This window comes from Cryptomeria japonica, chromosome 4 (genome assembly GCF_030272615.1).
Source record: "Cryptomeria japonica chromosome 4, Sugi_1.0, whole genome shotgun sequence".
In the NCBI taxonomy this organism is placed as follows: Eukaryota; Viridiplantae; Streptophyta; class Pinopsida; order Cupressales; family Cupressaceae; genus Cryptomeria; species Cryptomeria japonica.
Window position 1 is genome coordinate 49,548,465 of NC_081408.1, and position 19,278 is coordinate 49,567,742.

General features: G+C 34.7%; 2 protein-coding genes across 2 annotated transcripts; both read left to right on the forward strand.

Annotated features, from left to right (window-relative positions):
* The first annotated feature begins 1,687 nt into the window (after positions 1-1,687).
* Positions 1,688-10,047, forward strand: LOC131056837 (uncharacterized). The gene is made up of 5 exons (XM_059219558.1): positions 1,688-2,296; positions 2,457-2,567; positions 2,690-3,003; positions 9,334-9,488; positions 9,580-10,047. The coding sequence occupies exons 1-5, from the start codon at positions 2,051-2,053 to the stop codon at positions 9,768-9,770; spliced, it is 1,017 nt and encodes a 338-aa protein (XP_059075541.1). The 5' UTR covers positions 1,688-2,050; the 3' UTR covers positions 9,771-10,047.
* Positions 10,048-10,398: 351 nt separating this feature from the next.
* Positions 10,399-11,920, forward strand: LOC131855788 (disease resistance protein TAO1-like). The gene is made up of 2 exons (XM_059219557.1): positions 10,399-10,893; positions 10,995-11,920. The coding sequence occupies exons 1-2, from the start codon at positions 10,534-10,536 to the stop codon at positions 11,898-11,900; spliced, it is 1,266 nt and encodes a 421-aa protein (XP_059075540.1). The 5' UTR covers positions 10,399-10,533; the 3' UTR covers positions 11,901-11,920.
* The last annotated feature ends 7,358 nt before the right edge of the window (positions 11,921-19,278 follow it).

The window sequence follows — 19,278 nt, forward strand, 5'->3', positions numbered from 1 at the left end:
AATCAATGTCAAGTCAATGACATTCATCTTTCTATTCATGTGAAGCCTAAAATTGTTGCCCATCTTCATAAGATATCCCTCAACCTTAAAACAAACATGTGCTTATTCTAAAAGGTGATAAAAATCCAACTAGACCTCCTAACTACATCTTGAACTATACAAAACCACTCACTCAAAGTGATAGGAATTTAATCAACAACCGTGTTATCATGTAGTAGCTCACACTTATAACACTCAAAACAACAAGCAAGATTCAACTGTTCTTCCTACTTCTCAAGATTCAATATTAATTGGGCCATTTGTTTTTTTGGAACCAACTAATAATTTTGAAATAATAAAATTATAACTACCTTTTATAATATCATAATATTTATTTATGCACAAGTCTCCAAAAATATTATCTTCATAAATACAAAGGCAAAAGAGACTCAATGAGATGCAACCACTTGTTTCAACAGTCTACAAAAATGTAAAAACATCTTAGGGGAAGAGCACTAGTAGTTGAGCACCCTAACTTCGCGCTTCTCAAAATCCTATGTGGAAATTTCAAATCACTCCCAATTTTTTACAGTAGCTTACTTGGCAAGTCCCCTGCTTATAACTAAGCTTTCAACACCACAACATCAAGTATGGTGCCACATCAACATGCTTTTTGCCAAGGTGTCCAAAACAGCCCAAAAAAAAGTGAGACCAATAGGCGTGCAAAAGCGACCCCAATAGTTGTGCAGCTGATATGGCATCACCTGATTGGTTACTTTTTACAATATTAGTACATTTCCTAACAACTATTGGTACATTTCCTAACAACTATTGGTACATTTCTTAACAAAAATTGATATTTTATGTTTCAAACAATAGGTTTTATTTGTTCAATTTTTGGAACAAAAGGTATCAACAACCCTCACAACAATTGGTACATGCTCAACTACTGGTACTCTTCCCCTATCCCATTAATTTTCTTATTTTTCTTCTTCACTGAAGAAAATATTTATTTCTATAATTCTCTCAAAAGTCTCCAGAAATGTTATCTTTATAAATACAAAGACAAAAAATCCAATGAGATGCATAATCTCCAAAAAAAAAAATCAAGAAACATCTTCTCCCATGAATGTGGATTGAATGCATAGTTTCTTGTGGGAAGAGTGGCCAGATATCTTAAGGCAAGATATGCTAAAAGAGTTGGGTTTGGTGCCCCCAATTACATAGCCGATTTTATCGAATACCTAGTTGTGGAAGTGTTGGAGCTCGCTGGCAACGCCACCAGGGATAACAAGAAGAATAATATCATTCCTAGGCATAGCCTTCTTGCTATTAGCAATGATGAATAATTGGGAGAATTGTTGGGTAGAAAGACCATTTCCCATGGTGATGTTCTCCCTAACAATCACTGGGTTTTCTTCCCTAAGAAGTCCACCGCCATTTTGGAAAAGGAGCCAAAGTCTCCCCCAAAAGGAGTAAATTTATTTAAGCTTCATGGATTTAAGCACTTTCATAATCAGTAGTTTGAAACACTATAGATGTATATTTTCAAGGGGACGCCACTTTATAGATATTTTCAGCTCCACGACAACAGGCCAGCCAATGAATGGGCCAGCCTTTGTCGTTCTTGCTTGTCTTTTAATTACATCGTACATATTTTGAACTTGCAAAGAGCTGCGAAACTTCTGAGCTCATTCCAATGCCTCACTGACATTTCGTGGGAAAAAGCCTGCATTTATCGTCCTTAGCCTTAGCCTTACCGTCCTTCCTTGTCTGTTGATTCGAGCCACACATCAGAGATATTTTGGACTTGCAGACAACGTTCCAGGCTGCCATTTTTGACCTCCGAAACTTCTGTGCTCTTTCCTTCAAACAACTGTGGTGTAGTTTGTTCTTTTTCAGTGATAACCCACATCGACATTCCGTGGAATGGTGCTTTCATTGAACATAAATTACAAAGATAAAATCCATACGAGCCCAGTGAGTGATCATCTTGTTTCTGGATAAAAAAGAGCAGCCGTTTTTAGTTTTCTTTCCTCTCTCTATTATTTCCTCTTCCTCACTGTCAGCAATGGGCAAGTTCTGTTTTCCTTCATGCTTTTGCTGCTCATCCTCTTCACCCAATACTGCTTCTCAACAACCAGCCAATGCCGGGCCTTCTACGCCTTCATCGTCTTCGCAACCTTCCCAACAACCAGTCAATGCTGGACCTTCCTCTGTGACTATTGTCGATTTGGAGAGCTTTCTACAGAAATTCAATGATATAAGCCAGCTTCACGATCTGATTCACTTTATCGAAAATCAATTGAAGATCGCTGTAAGTTATCTACGCATATGATTTGTAGAATAGGAATTTCTCCAATTCTGAATTTTAGAATATCTTTTCCTTCCCAACAATTATAGTAATCTATACATTGCATCCCTAATTTATTCTTGTCAATCCTTACTGAGTACAAATGTATTATTGTTCAATACAGTCGGGAGACAAGAACGAAGGAGGATCTAGTTCAGCAGCAAGCTCTTATATCCAGGATGGCCAAACATTCTTGGAGTTTGTAGATAAACACATTAGCAAACTTCCTCAAAAGGTAAAGTTTTCATTTGGGAATTATAAAACTGACTCAAGTGATAATTATATTAAACATTTGGAACATAAATTATATTAAATCCTTATAGCTTGCTTACATCCTCATGGAAATATTCTCTACAGAATGATTCTATAGATAGTGCAAGTACAGAGATAGAGAAGGTTGTTATAAATTTGCTGAAAGGCGCTGGAAAAATTCATTGGGTGGGGGCAGCACTTTCTGTGGTGGGATTTGTATTGGCCAGATATAGTGAGATGCGTAACAACCAAAGAGAGTGTCTTGAGATTTTGAAAGTTATGGTTAATCTTGGGAAGCAAATTGTGAAGTTGAATGAGCAAATGCCAGAGGAGAAGGAGAAACTAAACGAGGCAGTCGAGTGCATTGTTGAGGGATGCAGCATGTGTGCTTCCCAACTTGCAAACGCCAAAATTTTCAGGTGAGTTCAATTATTTTACCAGCTTTAATTATATAATTTGATAACTTAAATACATCTTATTTTAAAAAAATTATACCTACCTAGAGCTGTCTTATTTTTCTAGAATTTTATTTATTAATTTTTTTCCTTTAAATAATTAGAAAACCCATTAAAATCAATCCCTTTTTTGCACTTTAAATCTTAGAAACCTAATAAACACTATGTGACTTTTAAACCAACAAAAGAAATGCCAGTGCTTTCCATTTCATACATGCTTATTTGATCGCCTTTTGTATTCCCCTTCAATTTTGTCCTCTGTTTCACGAAAACGTGACATCTGCCTTTCCTGTTCCCTTTCCGTTTAACAATAACATGACATGGTTGAACTCCACCACTGTTTCACAAACGCCGTGTTATGCACTCTTCTTGTTTTTGACTTTATACTTGCCTCTTTTATTTCTCACCTCTTTGGGAACAAATGTCTAGGGATGTTATTATGTTATTCATAGTGATACCTTGTCAGTATGATGTGCCACATATAATTAGAATGATAGAAAATTTGGCCAAAGGCATGTGTAGTACATTTCTTAAGGCCCCATGTTTCCATGTGGCTAATCTTAAGTGCAATTTTTCTTAAAATTAAGTAGCTGAAGTGTTCCCATAAGCAGCAACTACTTATTGAGAAGATTGACATGTGGCTCTCCAAATTTTTTCTGCTCCTTTTATTTGTTTTTAATTTTTTTCCAGAAGTTATGTGACCAATTAGCATTAAAGATTTTCTTTTAATAATATAATTTAAGATGACTGCTTATTTTATAAGCAGCAAAATTTGACATTCATGGGTGTTAGGGCAGAAATGTAAATGAAATGACAAAAATAAAATGAAACACATTTCAATTAAAATTCGAGAAGTACTTGCTGCATAATAAAGGCAGCGAACAGTTTGCACAGTTACACAAAAACTGTCGGATGGAACAATGCTTTGGTAAGTATATCTGCAGGTTGGTCTGTAGTAGCACAATATTGAGGGGAGATACTGCCATCTTTCACATAGTGCCGAATAAAATGAAACTTGGTGTTGATATGTTTGGTACGATCATGAAACACTGGGTTCTTAGCCATTTTTATAGTAGATTGATTGTCAATAAAGAGTGGTGTGGAAGAAGCTTGTGGTGCCTGCAAATCTGCAAGAATTCTTCGAAGCCATAAGATTTCTCTAGTTGCCTCAGATGCTGCTATATATTCTGCTTCTACAGAAGAGAGAGTTGGGACTGGTTGCTTTTTAGATTTCCAAGAGATTACAGCAGAACCAAGAGACATTAAGTAACTAGATGTAGATTTTCCATCATCCATATCACCTGCATAATCTGAATCTAAATAACTAAGCAAAGAAAATTTTGATATCTTGGAGTATTTAAGCCCATAGTTTTGAGTGCCCTGTAGATATCGAAGAACCCGTTTGGCTGCTAACCAATGAGTTTCTCTAGGTTGTTGCATAAATCGTGACAGAACTCCAACGGAAAAAGAAATATCAGGTCGAGTAGTTGTAGCATAAATCAAACTGCCAACTAGTTGCCTATAAGAAGTTGCATCAACCAAATCAGAGGAATCATTAGATGAAAGTTTGAGATTTTGCTCCATAGGAGTGCTGAGAGGCTTGCAATCAGCCATACCAAACTTTTTGAGAAGATCACCAATATATTTTTGTTGACTGATGAAGATAGATTGGGGGTTTTGAATCGCCTCAATTCCCAAATAGTAATGAAGATGACCCAAATCAGTCATATCAAAACCTTGCTGCAATCCTTCTTTTACATTTTGAATATTAGCCTCACTAGTTCCAGTGATAAATAAATCATCCACATAAACAATAAGATAGACAATAGTACCATCAATCTGTTTAACAAAAAGAGTTGCATCATCAAATTCAAAGTGATGAAAATTCAACTGCAAGAGATGCTCAGTGAGTTTTTCATACCAGGCTCGTGGGGCTTGTTTTAAACCATACAATGATTTTATAAGCTTGCATACCTTGTCCTCTTTACCAGGAACTTCAAAGCCTTCAGGTTGAGTCATATATACTATTTCTTTAAGATCACCATTCAAGAATGCAGTTTTAACATCCATGTGATGGATGTTCCAACCATTTTGGGCTGCTAAAGCCAACAAAACACGAATTGTAGTCCATTTTGCTGTAGGGGCAAATGTTTCATCATAGTCTATGCCCTCTTTTTGAGCATAACCTTTGGCAACAAGGCGTGCTTTGTGTTTATCAAGTGAACCATCAGCGTTATATTTATTTCTAAAAATCCACTTACAACCGATAGGTTTACAATAAAGAGGAGGCTCAACCAACTCCCATGTGCCATTAGTCAAAAGTGCATTATACTCATGTTGCATAGCTTGCCTCCAAAATGAAATATGATGAGCTTCTTTATAGGAATTTGGTGTTGAGTCGATTGTGAGATTGAGCTCATCAATAGACTCAAGGTTATCTGAAATATTAGATTGAGCTTGTAGCCTTGCTTTATAAGAACTTCTTGTACCTGTTTTACCTATTTCATCAGGTCGCAAATCTTTCAAAGTTTGTTGAACTTGTTTGGTCCACCTATGAGAGGATTTTTGTGGGACAATAGATGTTTCTATTTGTAGATTAGAATCTTCATTGGGAGGTAATGAGTCAGGCTCATCATTAGTGAGAACATCACTATGAGAAGGGGCTTCTTCTGGTACATGAAGAGGTAGAGCATCATGAGTTGAGGTAGCTTGAGATGCAGGTTCTACACATGTATTCATTCCTCCAGAGTGTAAAATCTCAGAAGAATTTTCTATCCAAGGAGAAGATGTGGCAAATTTATCAAGTTGTTTTAACTCATTTTCAATATGTGTATCACTTTTGAAAGATTCACAAAATACAACATCACGAGCAATAAAAAACTTTTTATGAACTTCATCATATAATCTATAGGCTTTTGAAGTTTCAGAATAGCCCAAAAAAATGCACTTATAACTATGATGATGCAACTTATTCCATTTTTCTTTAGGAATCAAAGCATAGCAAATAGAACCAAAAATTCGAAGGTGTCGAATAGTTGGAGGATAACCAAACCAAACCTCATATGGAGTTGTTTGGTGAAGAGCAGATGATGGAGATCTATTGCGAAGATAGACCGTTGTTCTTGCTGCTTCAGCCCAAAAATATAACTTGATGCCTTTGAAATATAACATTGCTCGAACCATGTTCATGATAGTTCTATTCATTCTTTCAACAACACCGTTTTGTTGAGGAGTGCCTGGAATAGTGAGATGATGCTGAATACCATTTTGACAAAGATAATCCTCAAAAATTAGAGAAGTAAATTCTCCACCATTATCTGTTCGAAGAGTACCAATTTGAGATTGAGCCTGATTTTCAATCATAACACGAAATCTTTTAAAAGTGTCAAAAGCCTCTGATTTTTGCTGCAAAAAATAAATCCAAGTCATGCGACTATAATCATCAATAAACAACATAAAGTACTTAGATCCTCCAATAGAAGTTACTGGTAAAGGCCCACACAAATCTGAATGAATGAGTTGCAATTTTCTATGTGCTCTCCAGGTGGAATGAGGAAAAGAATTTTTATGTTGTTTGGCAAGAATACATGCTTCACATTTTTCAATTGATTTAGAAAAAAATGGCAAACCATCAACACCATTCTTTTGCATGGTATGAATGCTATCATAACTAATATGCCCCAATCTTGCATGCCATAAAAGGCTTGGTGATAGAATCTCTTCTTCAGTAAGATATGCAAAAATTTTAGAAGTAGTTGCACCATTTAATTTTAATAATCTTCCATCTTCACACCCAGTGAAAACAATTTGATTGTTAGATGTTTTTCTTACAACAACCTGCCCATCTTTTAAGAAAATAGAATAGCCTTTTTGTCGAATCAATACTAATGATAGCAAATTTCGTTGTAATTCTGGAATAAATAATACATCATGAAGCACAAGGTCTTGAAGATTAGGCAACTTAAATCGAATAGTTCCTTTTCCAAGAGGTTTCAGACTAGATTTATCTGCTAAATAAATTGGACCATAGGCACCTTCATGAAATTCTTCAAAACAATCACGCCGAAATGTCATATGTTGTGTGGCTCCAGTATCTAAGATCCAAGAATCATACCATGAGGAATTAGATGTAAAATCTAAAACAGAAAGCACATATTGATCACTATCACTGTCACAAGCAAATTGGGCTGCTCCTGAAATTTTATCCTCTGAAATTTTATCATCACTGTGCATTTTTGTTTTATCTTTCTGTTTAAATGAATTTTCTCTAAAACTTTCTATCTTGTCCCATGAGAGCTTACATTCATGTGCTTCATGACTACCTTTTCTACCACATCTTTTACAATATAAATACTGCCTATCATTTTGATTATCATGTTGCCTCCATTGAGCTCTAGTTTTTCCTTTATCATTATAACTATACTTTGAAGAGATTTTATTGATAGATTTTTCTTTTTGATGAGCAAAACAAACATTTTCAGTAGTATTATCTATTTTCCTTCCAAAAGCTTTTTCACGTTCTGCTAACTTTTCAACCAATGTATCAAATGAAATGGTTTTCAATTGATTACTTGCTTGAAGAGACTCTAGATAAGTGGAATGTGTTGGAAGAAGTGCCTTGATGAAAGCAGTGAGATAGATATCAACTTTTCCACCCGCAGCATCAACATCATGTTTTATAGCTCTGATTTCAGAAGCCAAACTCATAACATCACCATTTTTCAATTCAAGATTAAACAATTTTAATTGTAACTGAATAAACTCTAATTCTGAATGAGAATCAAATAAATCTTTTAATTTGTGAAGGGCTTCCCATGCAAATGTGCATCCTTGTATATGTCGATACACATCTCCAGTAACAGAAGTTCTTATCAAAGCCAAAGCTTTGGAATTTTTATATTGCCAAATTTCTTTTTCTTTAGCATCAATTGGTGTTGTAGGTTGGGCATTTCCATCACAAATTTTAGACCATAAATCATTAAAAATGAGAGTGTTTTCAATTTTTCTATGCCATTCCATCCAATTATCTTTGCCTGTTAAAGTTTCTCCAATCAATGAAACAATAGACTGCATTCTGAATTTAAAATAAATAAACACAATTTGCAAGGCCTGCAACTTTAAAATAACTTCTCAATCCTTTAAAAATAGAGAATAAATAAATTGATATCACCTGAATCAATTTATTGTTTCTGTAGAATTCTCTGCTCTTATTTCTCCGCTCTGATACCACTGTTAGGGCAGAAATGTAAATGAAATGACAAAAATAAAATGAAACACATTTCAATTAAAATTCGAGAAGTACTTGCTGCATAATAAAGGCAGCGAACAGTTTGCACAGTTACACAAAAACTGTCGGATGGAACAAATAAGTTATAACTGTACAAAAACTAATAAAATCAAACAAAACTAAAATTAACCTAAAATTACTAAGTTTTAACCTAAAGATTAATACATTAACACATGGGGCCACCAGCTCCACAAATTGATGCTAAAAAAATGGACCTGCCCTAAGAGACAATATTTTGGTTCACAATCCTCTGCCATCAAGATATCATCTTGTGAACCTCAATATAAGTTGGTTGAATTGGAAACCAATTAAATCAAAGCTATAAGAGTTCCACAATCCATTCAAATCTTGTTTGCAATTTTTGGATTTGATTGTGTTAGAATTTTTTTGACCATCAATGTTTCATTTCGAATCAAATCACACTCTGTGATTCATCATTAGGGTGCAAGAGACATACAACAACCAATTAAATTTGAATTTTTAAGTGATAACTATCAACAATTACTGTTAAACAACACACATTAAATTTATAAAATGACTTACAATTAAATAAATGATCTATCTATCATTAAAATTCAAATTGATAAAAAGTGATTAAAAAAAATTTATAATATCTTAAAAATTGATAAATTTAGATAGTCAAAAGAACATTTATCATTAAATTTTAGATCCGAAAAAATAACTTAAAAATTATATAATACAATAAAAATCGATAAATTTATATACCTAAAATGTGTTAGTAGTAGAAATAATTTTAAGTATTTCTACCTATGTTTTAAACAAATTTGGATTTTTACACTTGAAAGTCTTTTAAACAAATTTAAATTTAGTTAAAAAATAAAAATAAAAGGTTTTTATTTTTTATATAAAATAAATGCAAGTCAGGCAGAATTCTCTTTGCTTTTAGCTGAAGTCACTTTATTTTATGTTTTTTTATAGGTTGAAGTCACTTTATTTTTAGTATAGCGGATCTTTCTTAATTTAAATCCTATATTTGAATTGTGAAGGTTTCTTACAGCTTCGGTCAATGCCGATGGTTTAAAGGCTTTCCAAGCTAAAATAGACCTCTTGTATCATGACCTCACATTATCGGCTGTAACTGAGATACAGAATAGATTGCCAAAAATTGCTTCGCTCTCAAAGATTGCATACAAACCAGCAGGTAAGATGTTCGTTTTTATTTTAACAACTTTTCCTCTTATGTCTTGAGTTTCGCCACAAATTTTGATTTGAATTTTCCACAAAATTTACAGTTGGAATTGAGGAGGGACTGGAGAAGGTACTTGAGCTGTGGTTGTCTATGGATTCGGAGGCATCGGGAAAACGACACTGGCTGATGCCGTTTATGACCACATTGATCCCCAATCTTGTAAGAAATTCAGAATTCACATGGATCAAGATTGTACCAAAAATGATCTTAAAGTCCTCCAAGAGTTCATTATAGAAAAAATGTTCAATCAAAATGTGAAATTGACAGACTGTGACCACGGTCGGCAAATGATCTGGTCAGTCTTCAAAAAGAATCCTGATCAGCCTTTATTTCTGTATGTTGACAACGGTCTCAAAATGACAGATATCAGACAACTTCTGCCTGAAGACTTGGGCAATTGCCTTCCACCCAGAAGTAGATTGCTCGTCACTACAAGAAATCTTCAGGAGACAAACATATTTGTCTTCTGGAATGTTCAGCGCCAACAATATCTTGTGAATCCTCTTCCAGACACAGACGCCAGAAAGATTTTGTTGAAGAGAGCCAGCGATCACAATGATGAACAGCATATACATGACCTCCTCAAGTTGTGTGGTGGCATTCCACTTCTGCTTGAATTAGCTGGTGCTCAACTCGCTATAAGTACTACATATGCAAATATGATGGTATTAGAGTTGCTTAAAGCAGGGGAGAAGGTTCAAGATATAAGTGATTGTATGGTTGATTTTGTATCCAACAGATTATTAGAACCAGTGAAAGAGACTTTTCTAGATATCACATGTTTCTTTTATACTGGTCCAAATATACGTCGGCCCCAAGAACATTCAATAGGAGAGGAGGAATTCAGAGCCCTAGAGGAGGCGTCATTAATCAAGAGATCTGAAGATGGTTTTATGACTATTCATGACATAATTCAAGCAAGAGGAAAAAAAATGTCAGAGCAAAACAGAATCACAGACTCCGAAACTTTATTAGATTGTTTGAATAATGAAGAGGTATGTCAGTCACAATTTCTATTGCCAACATTATCAAAATGCATTTGATATTCACAATCATAATGTCTACTTTGGTGCAGAGACTCAAAAATTTGGAAGGCATCTATTTTCGTGGAGAACGTGAGCAGCCCCCAATCGAAATTAATGCTGATCATCTTAAGTGTATGAGCGATTCCTTAAGAGTGCTATTGTATTCTGGAAGTTCGGCAATACAATTCAGGGGGAAATGTCATAAGCCATTTAAAGAACTCAGATGCCTGTGGATTGCCTGTAAAATTTCTGATTTACCAACAGAGTTTGTGAAACTTGAGCGTCTCGCTTTCTACCTTGGCCCCTTCACACAAGCCATGAGTTTATATGAGGTAAGATCTGCCCTCTTCAGACCATCGCAGTTCAATTGACTTCCATTAGAGTGTATAATGACACTTACAACCTTTTTCATAATTATTGTTTAAATTTGTAGCTTCCTCCACGCCTGCGTGTTATGTACATTACATTTCATGTTAAGAAGGGAGTTGCAGATTCTAAAAATTCTCCCAGAGTCACTTCAGCTTCTTCTCTTGTACGATTAACCTGTCGGAGTTTGGAAAATATGCAAATGTTACCAGACGGATTGGAAAACCTGACAAAGTTAGAGAAATTACTATTATATGGATGCCACCAGTTGAGGGAACTTCCTTCCAAATTTGGGGAACTCATAAATCTAAAAGAGTTGTCGCTATACGATTGCAATGAATTGAAAGAGTTGCCTTCAGAATTCGGGCGACTTAACAATCTAGAAAGGTTCCTTCTATGGGATTGCCCCCAATTGAAACAGTTGTCCTCAGATTTTGGGAGACTTAGCAATTTGACAGTATTGCAATTAAAGGGCTGCTATAGATTAGGTGTTTTGCCTTCCAGCTTTGGGCAACTTAGCAATTTGAAATATATGTATTTTAATGGCTGCTCGAGCTTAAGTGTATTGCCTCCTAGCTTTGGGCAGCTTAACAATTTGATAAATTTGGCTTTAGACGGTTGTTCTGCGTTAAAAGATTTACCTGCAGGATTTGGGCAACTCAAAAGTCTGGAAGATATAGAATTGAACCACTGTTCTGGATTAAAAGATTTGCCTTCTGACTTTGGACAACTCCAAAATCTGAAAAGGTTAAATTTGAGCCACTGTTCTGGATTGAAAGAATTACCTTCTAATTTTGGACAACTCAAAAATTTGACAAAATTAGATTTGAGCCACTGCTCCGGCTTAGAGGAATGGCCATTAAGCTTCAAAGATCTCACAGGGATGAAAAACATAAATTTGACAGGTTGTCAGAAATTAAAAGAATCGCTGCCCAATAACATCAGCGGAAATTGTTCTATCTTATTTGATTAAATCATTTCTTCCAGGATTCACTCCTTTGTTATTTTGAGACAATTTTTCAATTTAAAAAAAAAAAATCACTAATGGTGCATATAAGAAATGTAAATGGGGTTCTATATTTTTTAATCAAATAATAATTTTATTATATTTAATTTGTTTTACAATTTATATTCACTCTTATAATTAGTTTAAGTAAAAATTCTTTTGAACTTTAATATTTTTATAATTAATTTAAATAATTATATAGAATGACAACAGATGCATTGTATTAAGTGTATGTAAGTATTGCATATAGTAGTTATTGCTAGGTAGAGTAGTAGAAACATAGAACATGCATGTACAAAGTTATTCATTGAGCTGATTGTTCTGTGTGATGCTTTGGATTCAATAAACAATTGGTTCATTTCATTTATAAAACATCTTCAATGTAAAAAAAAAATATTGAAGTAAATTAGTATAATTAGTAAAAAAATTGTTACTATTTAGAATTATTATACAATGACTTTTAAATATTTGTATTTATTTATTTTTACACAATAATAATGTATTCTATCTTATACAAATAATAGATACATAAAAATTGAACAAAGTATTAAAAACATTAAAGACAATATTTATGAATAACATCACAAATATCATTCAAGGAGACAACATAATGTTAAAATCAACAATGTAACTTTATTATCTTGTATATAATATTGTATATGTCATTCAGATCATTAATTGAGGTGACAAAATTTCTAAAAAGATAAGCAATAATTTGATTTTTTTCATGAACCAATAAAGAGAAAGATAAATGACATTTTTCAATTATTAAAAAAAAAAATTATATAGACTATAGAATTATTTCTCAAATGTTTTGATTCTATATAATGATTGGTTGAAATAATTAAAAGTTTAGTTGCAATAGATGCAAATTAGTATCTATCATAGACCAACAAAAAATATTAAAATTAGTTTAAATAATTTACTTAAACTTTTCTTTGAAGAGGTGTTATCCCATGGTTTATCTCCCTCCCCCCTCACCATCAAATGAAGGCAATGCCTAATGAGGCCGTAGTTTGACCAGATGGTTGGAGTTTATAGAAGGGTTCGCTCGCTGGGGTTGTTTTACATCGTAGCTGCAACTGCTCCGATAGAAATGTATGCAAATTGTGCAAGCATATACAAAGCATGTGAACTATTTGACAAATTTCTTGAAGGGAAATATGGTATAGGGTCTGCAAAGAATGCACAAATTGGAGTTGTTGAAAAGGATTAGAGACTTTCGAGCAATTACCATTAGCAGGTGCAAAGCCCAACTCCAAGTTGGCACCCCATGTCCTCCTTGCATGTGCTAAATGGGAGCTTTGTAATGGGGAATAATCCATTGTCAAAGCAAGAAAGAAGGGGAAGATGTACAAATGTACAAAGGAGGAGAAATGCAAGCAATAGAGGAGCAATAAGGAGCTACTAGAGGAGCAATGAGTTGTGTGGGATCTAGAGGAAAGAATGAGTGCCTGGAGGACACAGTTGACCAAATTTTGGTAGGGTGACCAAATTTTAGTAAGCTCTAGTAGGGAAAAAAGGAAAGGAAAGGGGGTTTTATAGTCCACGATGTCAGCCATTTGAGTATGGGTCTAGAGATGGGTTAGAGCAGTATGGGACTACCTCGTACATACCTTACCCTCTTGTGGGATTTGAACTTGTGACCTCTCTTTCAAGAGAACAAGTTCTCCACCACTAGAAGAAAATGGATGAAAGTGATAGCATAATCAATTCAAGGGCACGAGGATTGCTACAACAACCACATCAATAGATCTCACAAATAGGTACCATCATTGTAGAACTCGTATTACCACTCAAAATTTCGTGTGTTGTTTTGAGATGAAAAACATTATACCTAAATATTAATTTTTAACATTTGGTCAATGTAGATGATGTTATTCCAGATAGACTATAAGGCATGTAGATATACATTTAACTGAATAATATGAACTATCCAGTTGGTTCCTAGCATAGCTAGTAGGAGAAATGATAGTCGACAATCGAAATATTATTATGTCTTTCTTAGCACAAATTTAGATAACTTGTTTGTAAAAGGTGGAAGCTTAGACAAAGACATGGGAGCTATCGAAAAATGGAAGAATTTGACTAATATCATTCTATAATTATCTTATGCTGATAATTAATTCTTGTCGATAACTCTCTTACATAATATTGTATAAAGGACATCGGGGTATAATCAACTCAAAATATTATAATCAATAGTGGCTTAAGATGTTTGTGTAAAATAACTATGTTCTTACTCATGGTTAAGAAGTATATTGGACCTTAACCTCTTTCATAAAATTGGATCATCATGTGGTGAAGAGATCCTAGTGGGCTTGGCCTTAACTAAAATACTATTTAATGTTATGATCTACCCTTATCTTATAAATAATATCAAACCCCAAAGCTATTATTCATCTTTCCTAAGGTCAATATCAATGTGTCCTTTAATTTAGTAAAACTATGATACATGAAAAATTGAACATAATGTTAGTTATTAATAACTATACAACTACCGTTCATGAACCTAACCTAGTAGAACCTAATCATGAGATATGGTGATTATTAATTTGCATTATTAGTAATTAAAATCATGAGTATTATTACTATCATGGATATATCTTCATATGGAGACTTAACAAATATAGTGTCTTCACCTATCCTGAGCACATGTGGCATTGGAAATAACTGCACTTAAAGGAAGTTTATCATTCTTGATGTATGCTTCTATACATAGTTGAATAATAAACTACAGTATACATGGCATACTTATATTGAAAGACAATAGTTTCAAATACTATGACAAGGGAACATGATAAGAAGCTTTCTTTAATAATCCGAAGTATAAGATTAGTGGTTGGGTTTTAGACTTGAGCTCTCTTCCTTAAGTATACACACACACACACACACACACACACACACACACACACACACACACACACACACACACATATATCAAATCCATATTGAAAATCTTCAAGAAAATAGTCGATGATGGCGGTCATGATTGGCATGTTTAATTGACTCCACCTTTGTGGTCTTATCGTACAAGCATTTGAACCCACACAAGTGCCATGCCTTATGCCCTTGTTTATGGTTTACAAGCCATCTTGCCCATTGAGGTTGAGTTACTCTCTCTTCAAATGTCACTAAAAGGCTTCATTCTAGATGATGAGTATCGTGTTTCCAAATTATAAGAACTTGAGTTGTTGGATGAGCAATGTCAGAATGCCTCCAATCATCTCAAATCTTATCAACAATACATGCCAAGAAGCTATAATCATAGAGTGAAACCCCATGTTTTTTAGGTTGGCGATCTAGTGTTAAAAGAGAATCCAAGGAATCAACACAATAGAGAGAAAAAGGGGAAGTTTGAACCAAACTGACTTGGTCCTAATGTCATTGTGGTTGTCTATGGATCAGGAGCTTATGAATTGTCCACACTAGAAGGTGAGTTGTTGGATTGTACCATCAACAATATGCATCTTCGAAAATTTTATACTTAAGCTTTTTAGAAAATCTCGATGCAAGGGACAAAAATAAAAAAACAATAAATCACAATAAAAAGTGCAATAAAAGAAAGTGGTGAAAACCTAGCAATGGACACTATTTGTGATAAACTAGTTCTTCCATCTATTTAGACTCTAAGTTCTAATCCGCATCCATATCCATTATATAAAGTCTATAATAAGGCCCTTTTCATATCCATTGAATATATCCATAATAAACATCTTTTCCTTATCCATTGTACGTATCCCTAAAACCATACTAAAAACTTCTCCATATCCATATCCCGCCAACAAAATTCCATCATGGCTTGGTTACTAGTGTTTTAACCATTCACCCATTCCATAATAAAGGTTTTCATCTTCTCATCGATATTTCTTCATCCATAATAAATAATTCCTTTTCTCGACTGGGAGCAAAATCCTCGACCTAGTTATAGAATTGGATTCTTAGTGCCGTATTTTAGAGAATAACGATCTAGATTGTGATATTGTCTCTAGACAACAAACAACATAACAAATGAGCCTTAAATAAGATCTTGATATTAGACATTGACATATATCATATAGAAAAACCCAACTTTCCTAAACATATCTATGGAAAAAAGATTCAATGGATGTGTCTTGATTTTTGTTATCATGTTTCCTATGATGCTCAACGATGACTGAGACTAGAGGAGTTATAATGGACCATGAATATTTTATTTGTTTGACGTTCATGGGTTGGTCTTTAGTAATGAGAAGACTAGTCTAAGGACGTGATTGGCAAAACATCATCGATGGCATAATGGGTCTAAACATAAAAAAGATCAATCCTTGACTGTTGATACATGCAAGTGATGCTCAAGTCATCTTGGTTTAATCACACCTAGATGCTTGTATTAAATTGATAAATCAAAATCCATGCAATAGATGCTCAGTTCATCTTGGTTTAAATATACCTAGGTGCTTGTAGTCTCTTACAACATTTAAAGCTTGATAATGACAAAAAGCACATGAAAAATGTATATAAGATTAGTCCATTCCATTCACATTAGTTATCTTGCAATGCATTTCATTTCACCTATAAGAATTTTATCCATAGCATTTTAGATGTTATTCTTTTATGCATGGCTCATGATCCTACATCTATATCCCCATCACTCTTAATTCTTCTATCTTATTATCTTTTCATTTTATGATTGAGTACGCTTGGCATTACAAAAACAAATCATTTCATCATATTATATTTTAGTAGCATCATAGTTCCCTTATTTATTTTAGATTACCCATTTAGTTGCATTACTCATTATCATTATTTTCATCATATAGGATTACCTTATTATCACATACATCATAAGCATTAGGTGGATTATCCATACATTTAGATCATAGTTTCAAATAAACATCCATACAGAGTTGTCATGCATAAACATAGGTTTCATAGATATAGACATTTCATGAAGATCACAGAAAAATAAAAACAAAATCATCATAATATCATTGACATATAACATCATGTACATGTATACATCACTCATAAGAATTAACAACATCCATTGCATCAAATAGTTCATGACATAACTTAGTCCATTACATATTAAAAATGTGAATATGTATTACATGTATACATATAACATACACCATATGCATTTGATCTCATAGAAGAATCGAAGACATATGCATACCACATCTACTAAATCATCTAAGAATGAATGTATATATGTGTGACATTATAGAAACATCGTCATCATAGAATCATAATAATAAAATCAGCATGATAGGATAATCATCATAACATAATGCATCTAGAAAGTGTAAGGATAAAAGACAACGTGCATACATCCATCCATAATAAATATGCATAATATCTCACTAATCACATATCATATAGCTCATCAAAAATAATAATGTCCAAGTGTACAATAATATCGTGAATCAAAAGATACATCTGAAGTCAAATCAAGTCATATGATCATATCAAAAATCATGTATACATGTCTATGCATCTAAGAAGAACTACAACCAAAAGTTGTCAGTGTCTACTATTGACCACCTGATGGACCTACTCCTTATGAACCTGCTAATGGTCTATATGGATGAGGTGGCTTCATCACCCCAGCACTCTTTGTCTAGACTTGTCGCAATTTAGTATGTGAACTCTCTACATAGTTGCCTACCCTCTACTCGGGAGGAACAACATGCTCATATAAGGGGCACGAGTAGTGTATCTCCTTGCCAACATGAAGCATATACATCATACTATCACCATGGGGATCCTGGGCTCCAACTTGTTGAAAATTATCTATCAAATTATTTTACCTTCCATATCTATCTATGATTATGTCCCTCTCCATTATGAGACCCCTAATCTGCTCTTGATACTATGTAATATGTGCCTGCAACTAAGCAACTTGGGCTCGCAAAGCTACTTTCTCACCATCATCCTACATCGACACTTGTACCTATGCTTATGCACATGCCTTAGCCTATGCATGTCTGGGAGGTGCCCGAATTTGTACCTGTACCTCATCTTGTGGTTGATCCTGTATCATTGGTTGAACATGTGTTGTTGGTTGGTCCTAACCTTGAGATTGTATCTGTGGTTGATCTACTACCTGTCTAGGAGCTCCATCTCAACCTCCATCATCTCCCCCCTACCACCATCACCATCTCTCCATCCTCTACCTCTCTCATCTCCTCTATCTCCACCTCTACCACCTCTACCACCTTGCCTCCTCCTCCACATCATCATCCCCATCATCAAATCTCTATGGTATCTCACAGGAGCCTATCAATTGAGGGAATGGTGCTTTGCAAAATATTGGGCATACTCCTCCATCATTCCTACATTAACAATATGTGTCCACATATACTAGTCCCGATATGGAATCGAAAGGAAGTTTGCTTGTGCCACCTCAAATGATATGATGGGACCCCACTGCATACACTCCTTGTACGTTCAAGCATACTCAATAGTTCCCTAGGTCATATCCTAGACCCTAATAAATTGTCGAAGTACACAGGTAATAATGTGTCTCTCAATAATAGAGGGTGTCCTACCAATAAGCCACCACATCTGGAATACATATGACAACTTTGCATCATCATCATCCCATGGCTCATAGTCTAAATATGGTTGCCATACAACTGCATCCATATTGTCCAATGCTGAAGATTGCCCAGCTTAGGCTAGGATAGTATAACATGATAAGCATAAACATATGGTTGTCCAACTCCTCTTAATCTCATGCAAATTGGTCATGTCACTATTATAACCTCCCATGCCCAAATGTGCAACAAGGTAACACCTACTGGCAAGCTCACAACACAATCATAAACAAACTAATGAAGGTCGTGATATAAATAAACTAACAAGCATACACCCTAGGTGAAGCGTGCCCCTACTGCAACCATAAGCTCAAGTATCCTTGCCCCACCAAGTGCCAACCCTTGAGATCTCCTGTCTAGACATATAAATCCTCCAATCAATCCTGCAAACATCGATGGTAGTGGCTTATACATGTCCATCATATCATCCCAGTTGATCTCACTATCAATATCCTCATCATCGAACACTCTTTGGCATGCCTCTACGCCAACTCTCCCATGTGGATCATAGGTCACCAACTCCCCAACAATAGGAATCTAGATTATCCGATACACATCCTCTAACCTATCATTGTAATCTCACTAGTGGGAAAGTGGAAGGTGTTATGCTCATTGTGCCATCTCTCGGGAAACACTATCAACATACCAATATTTGATTGAATCTCAAGCATATATAAAGCATGAGATAGACCAATCGAACCAATAACATCTCTTTCTGTCATAGACAACAATGGCCGCATCCTCTGGGTAGTAAGATATCACTC

Excerpts from the sequence above, each read along its gene's own strand:
- LOC131056837 (XM_059219558.1), top strand. The coding sequence starts at position 2,051 with ATGGGCAAGTTCTGTTTTCCTTCATGCTTTTGCTGCTCATCCTCTTCA. Across the intron at positions 2,297-2,456 it reads AAAATCAATTGAAGATCGCT|TCGGGAGACAAGAACGAAGG; the intron begins GTAAGTTATCTA and ends TGTTCAATACAG. Across the intron at positions 9,489-9,579 it reads GATTGCATACAAACCAGCAG|TTGGAATTGAGGAGGGACTG; the intron begins GTAAGATGTTCG and ends CAAAATTTACAG.
- LOC131855788 (XM_059219557.1), top strand. The coding sequence starts at position 10,534 with ATGTCAGTCACAATTTCTATTGCCAACATTATCAAAATGCATTTGATA. Across the intron at positions 10,894-10,994 it reads AAGCCATGAGTTTATATGAG|CTTCCTCCACGCCTGCGTGT; the intron begins GTAAGATCTGCC and ends TTAAATTTGTAG.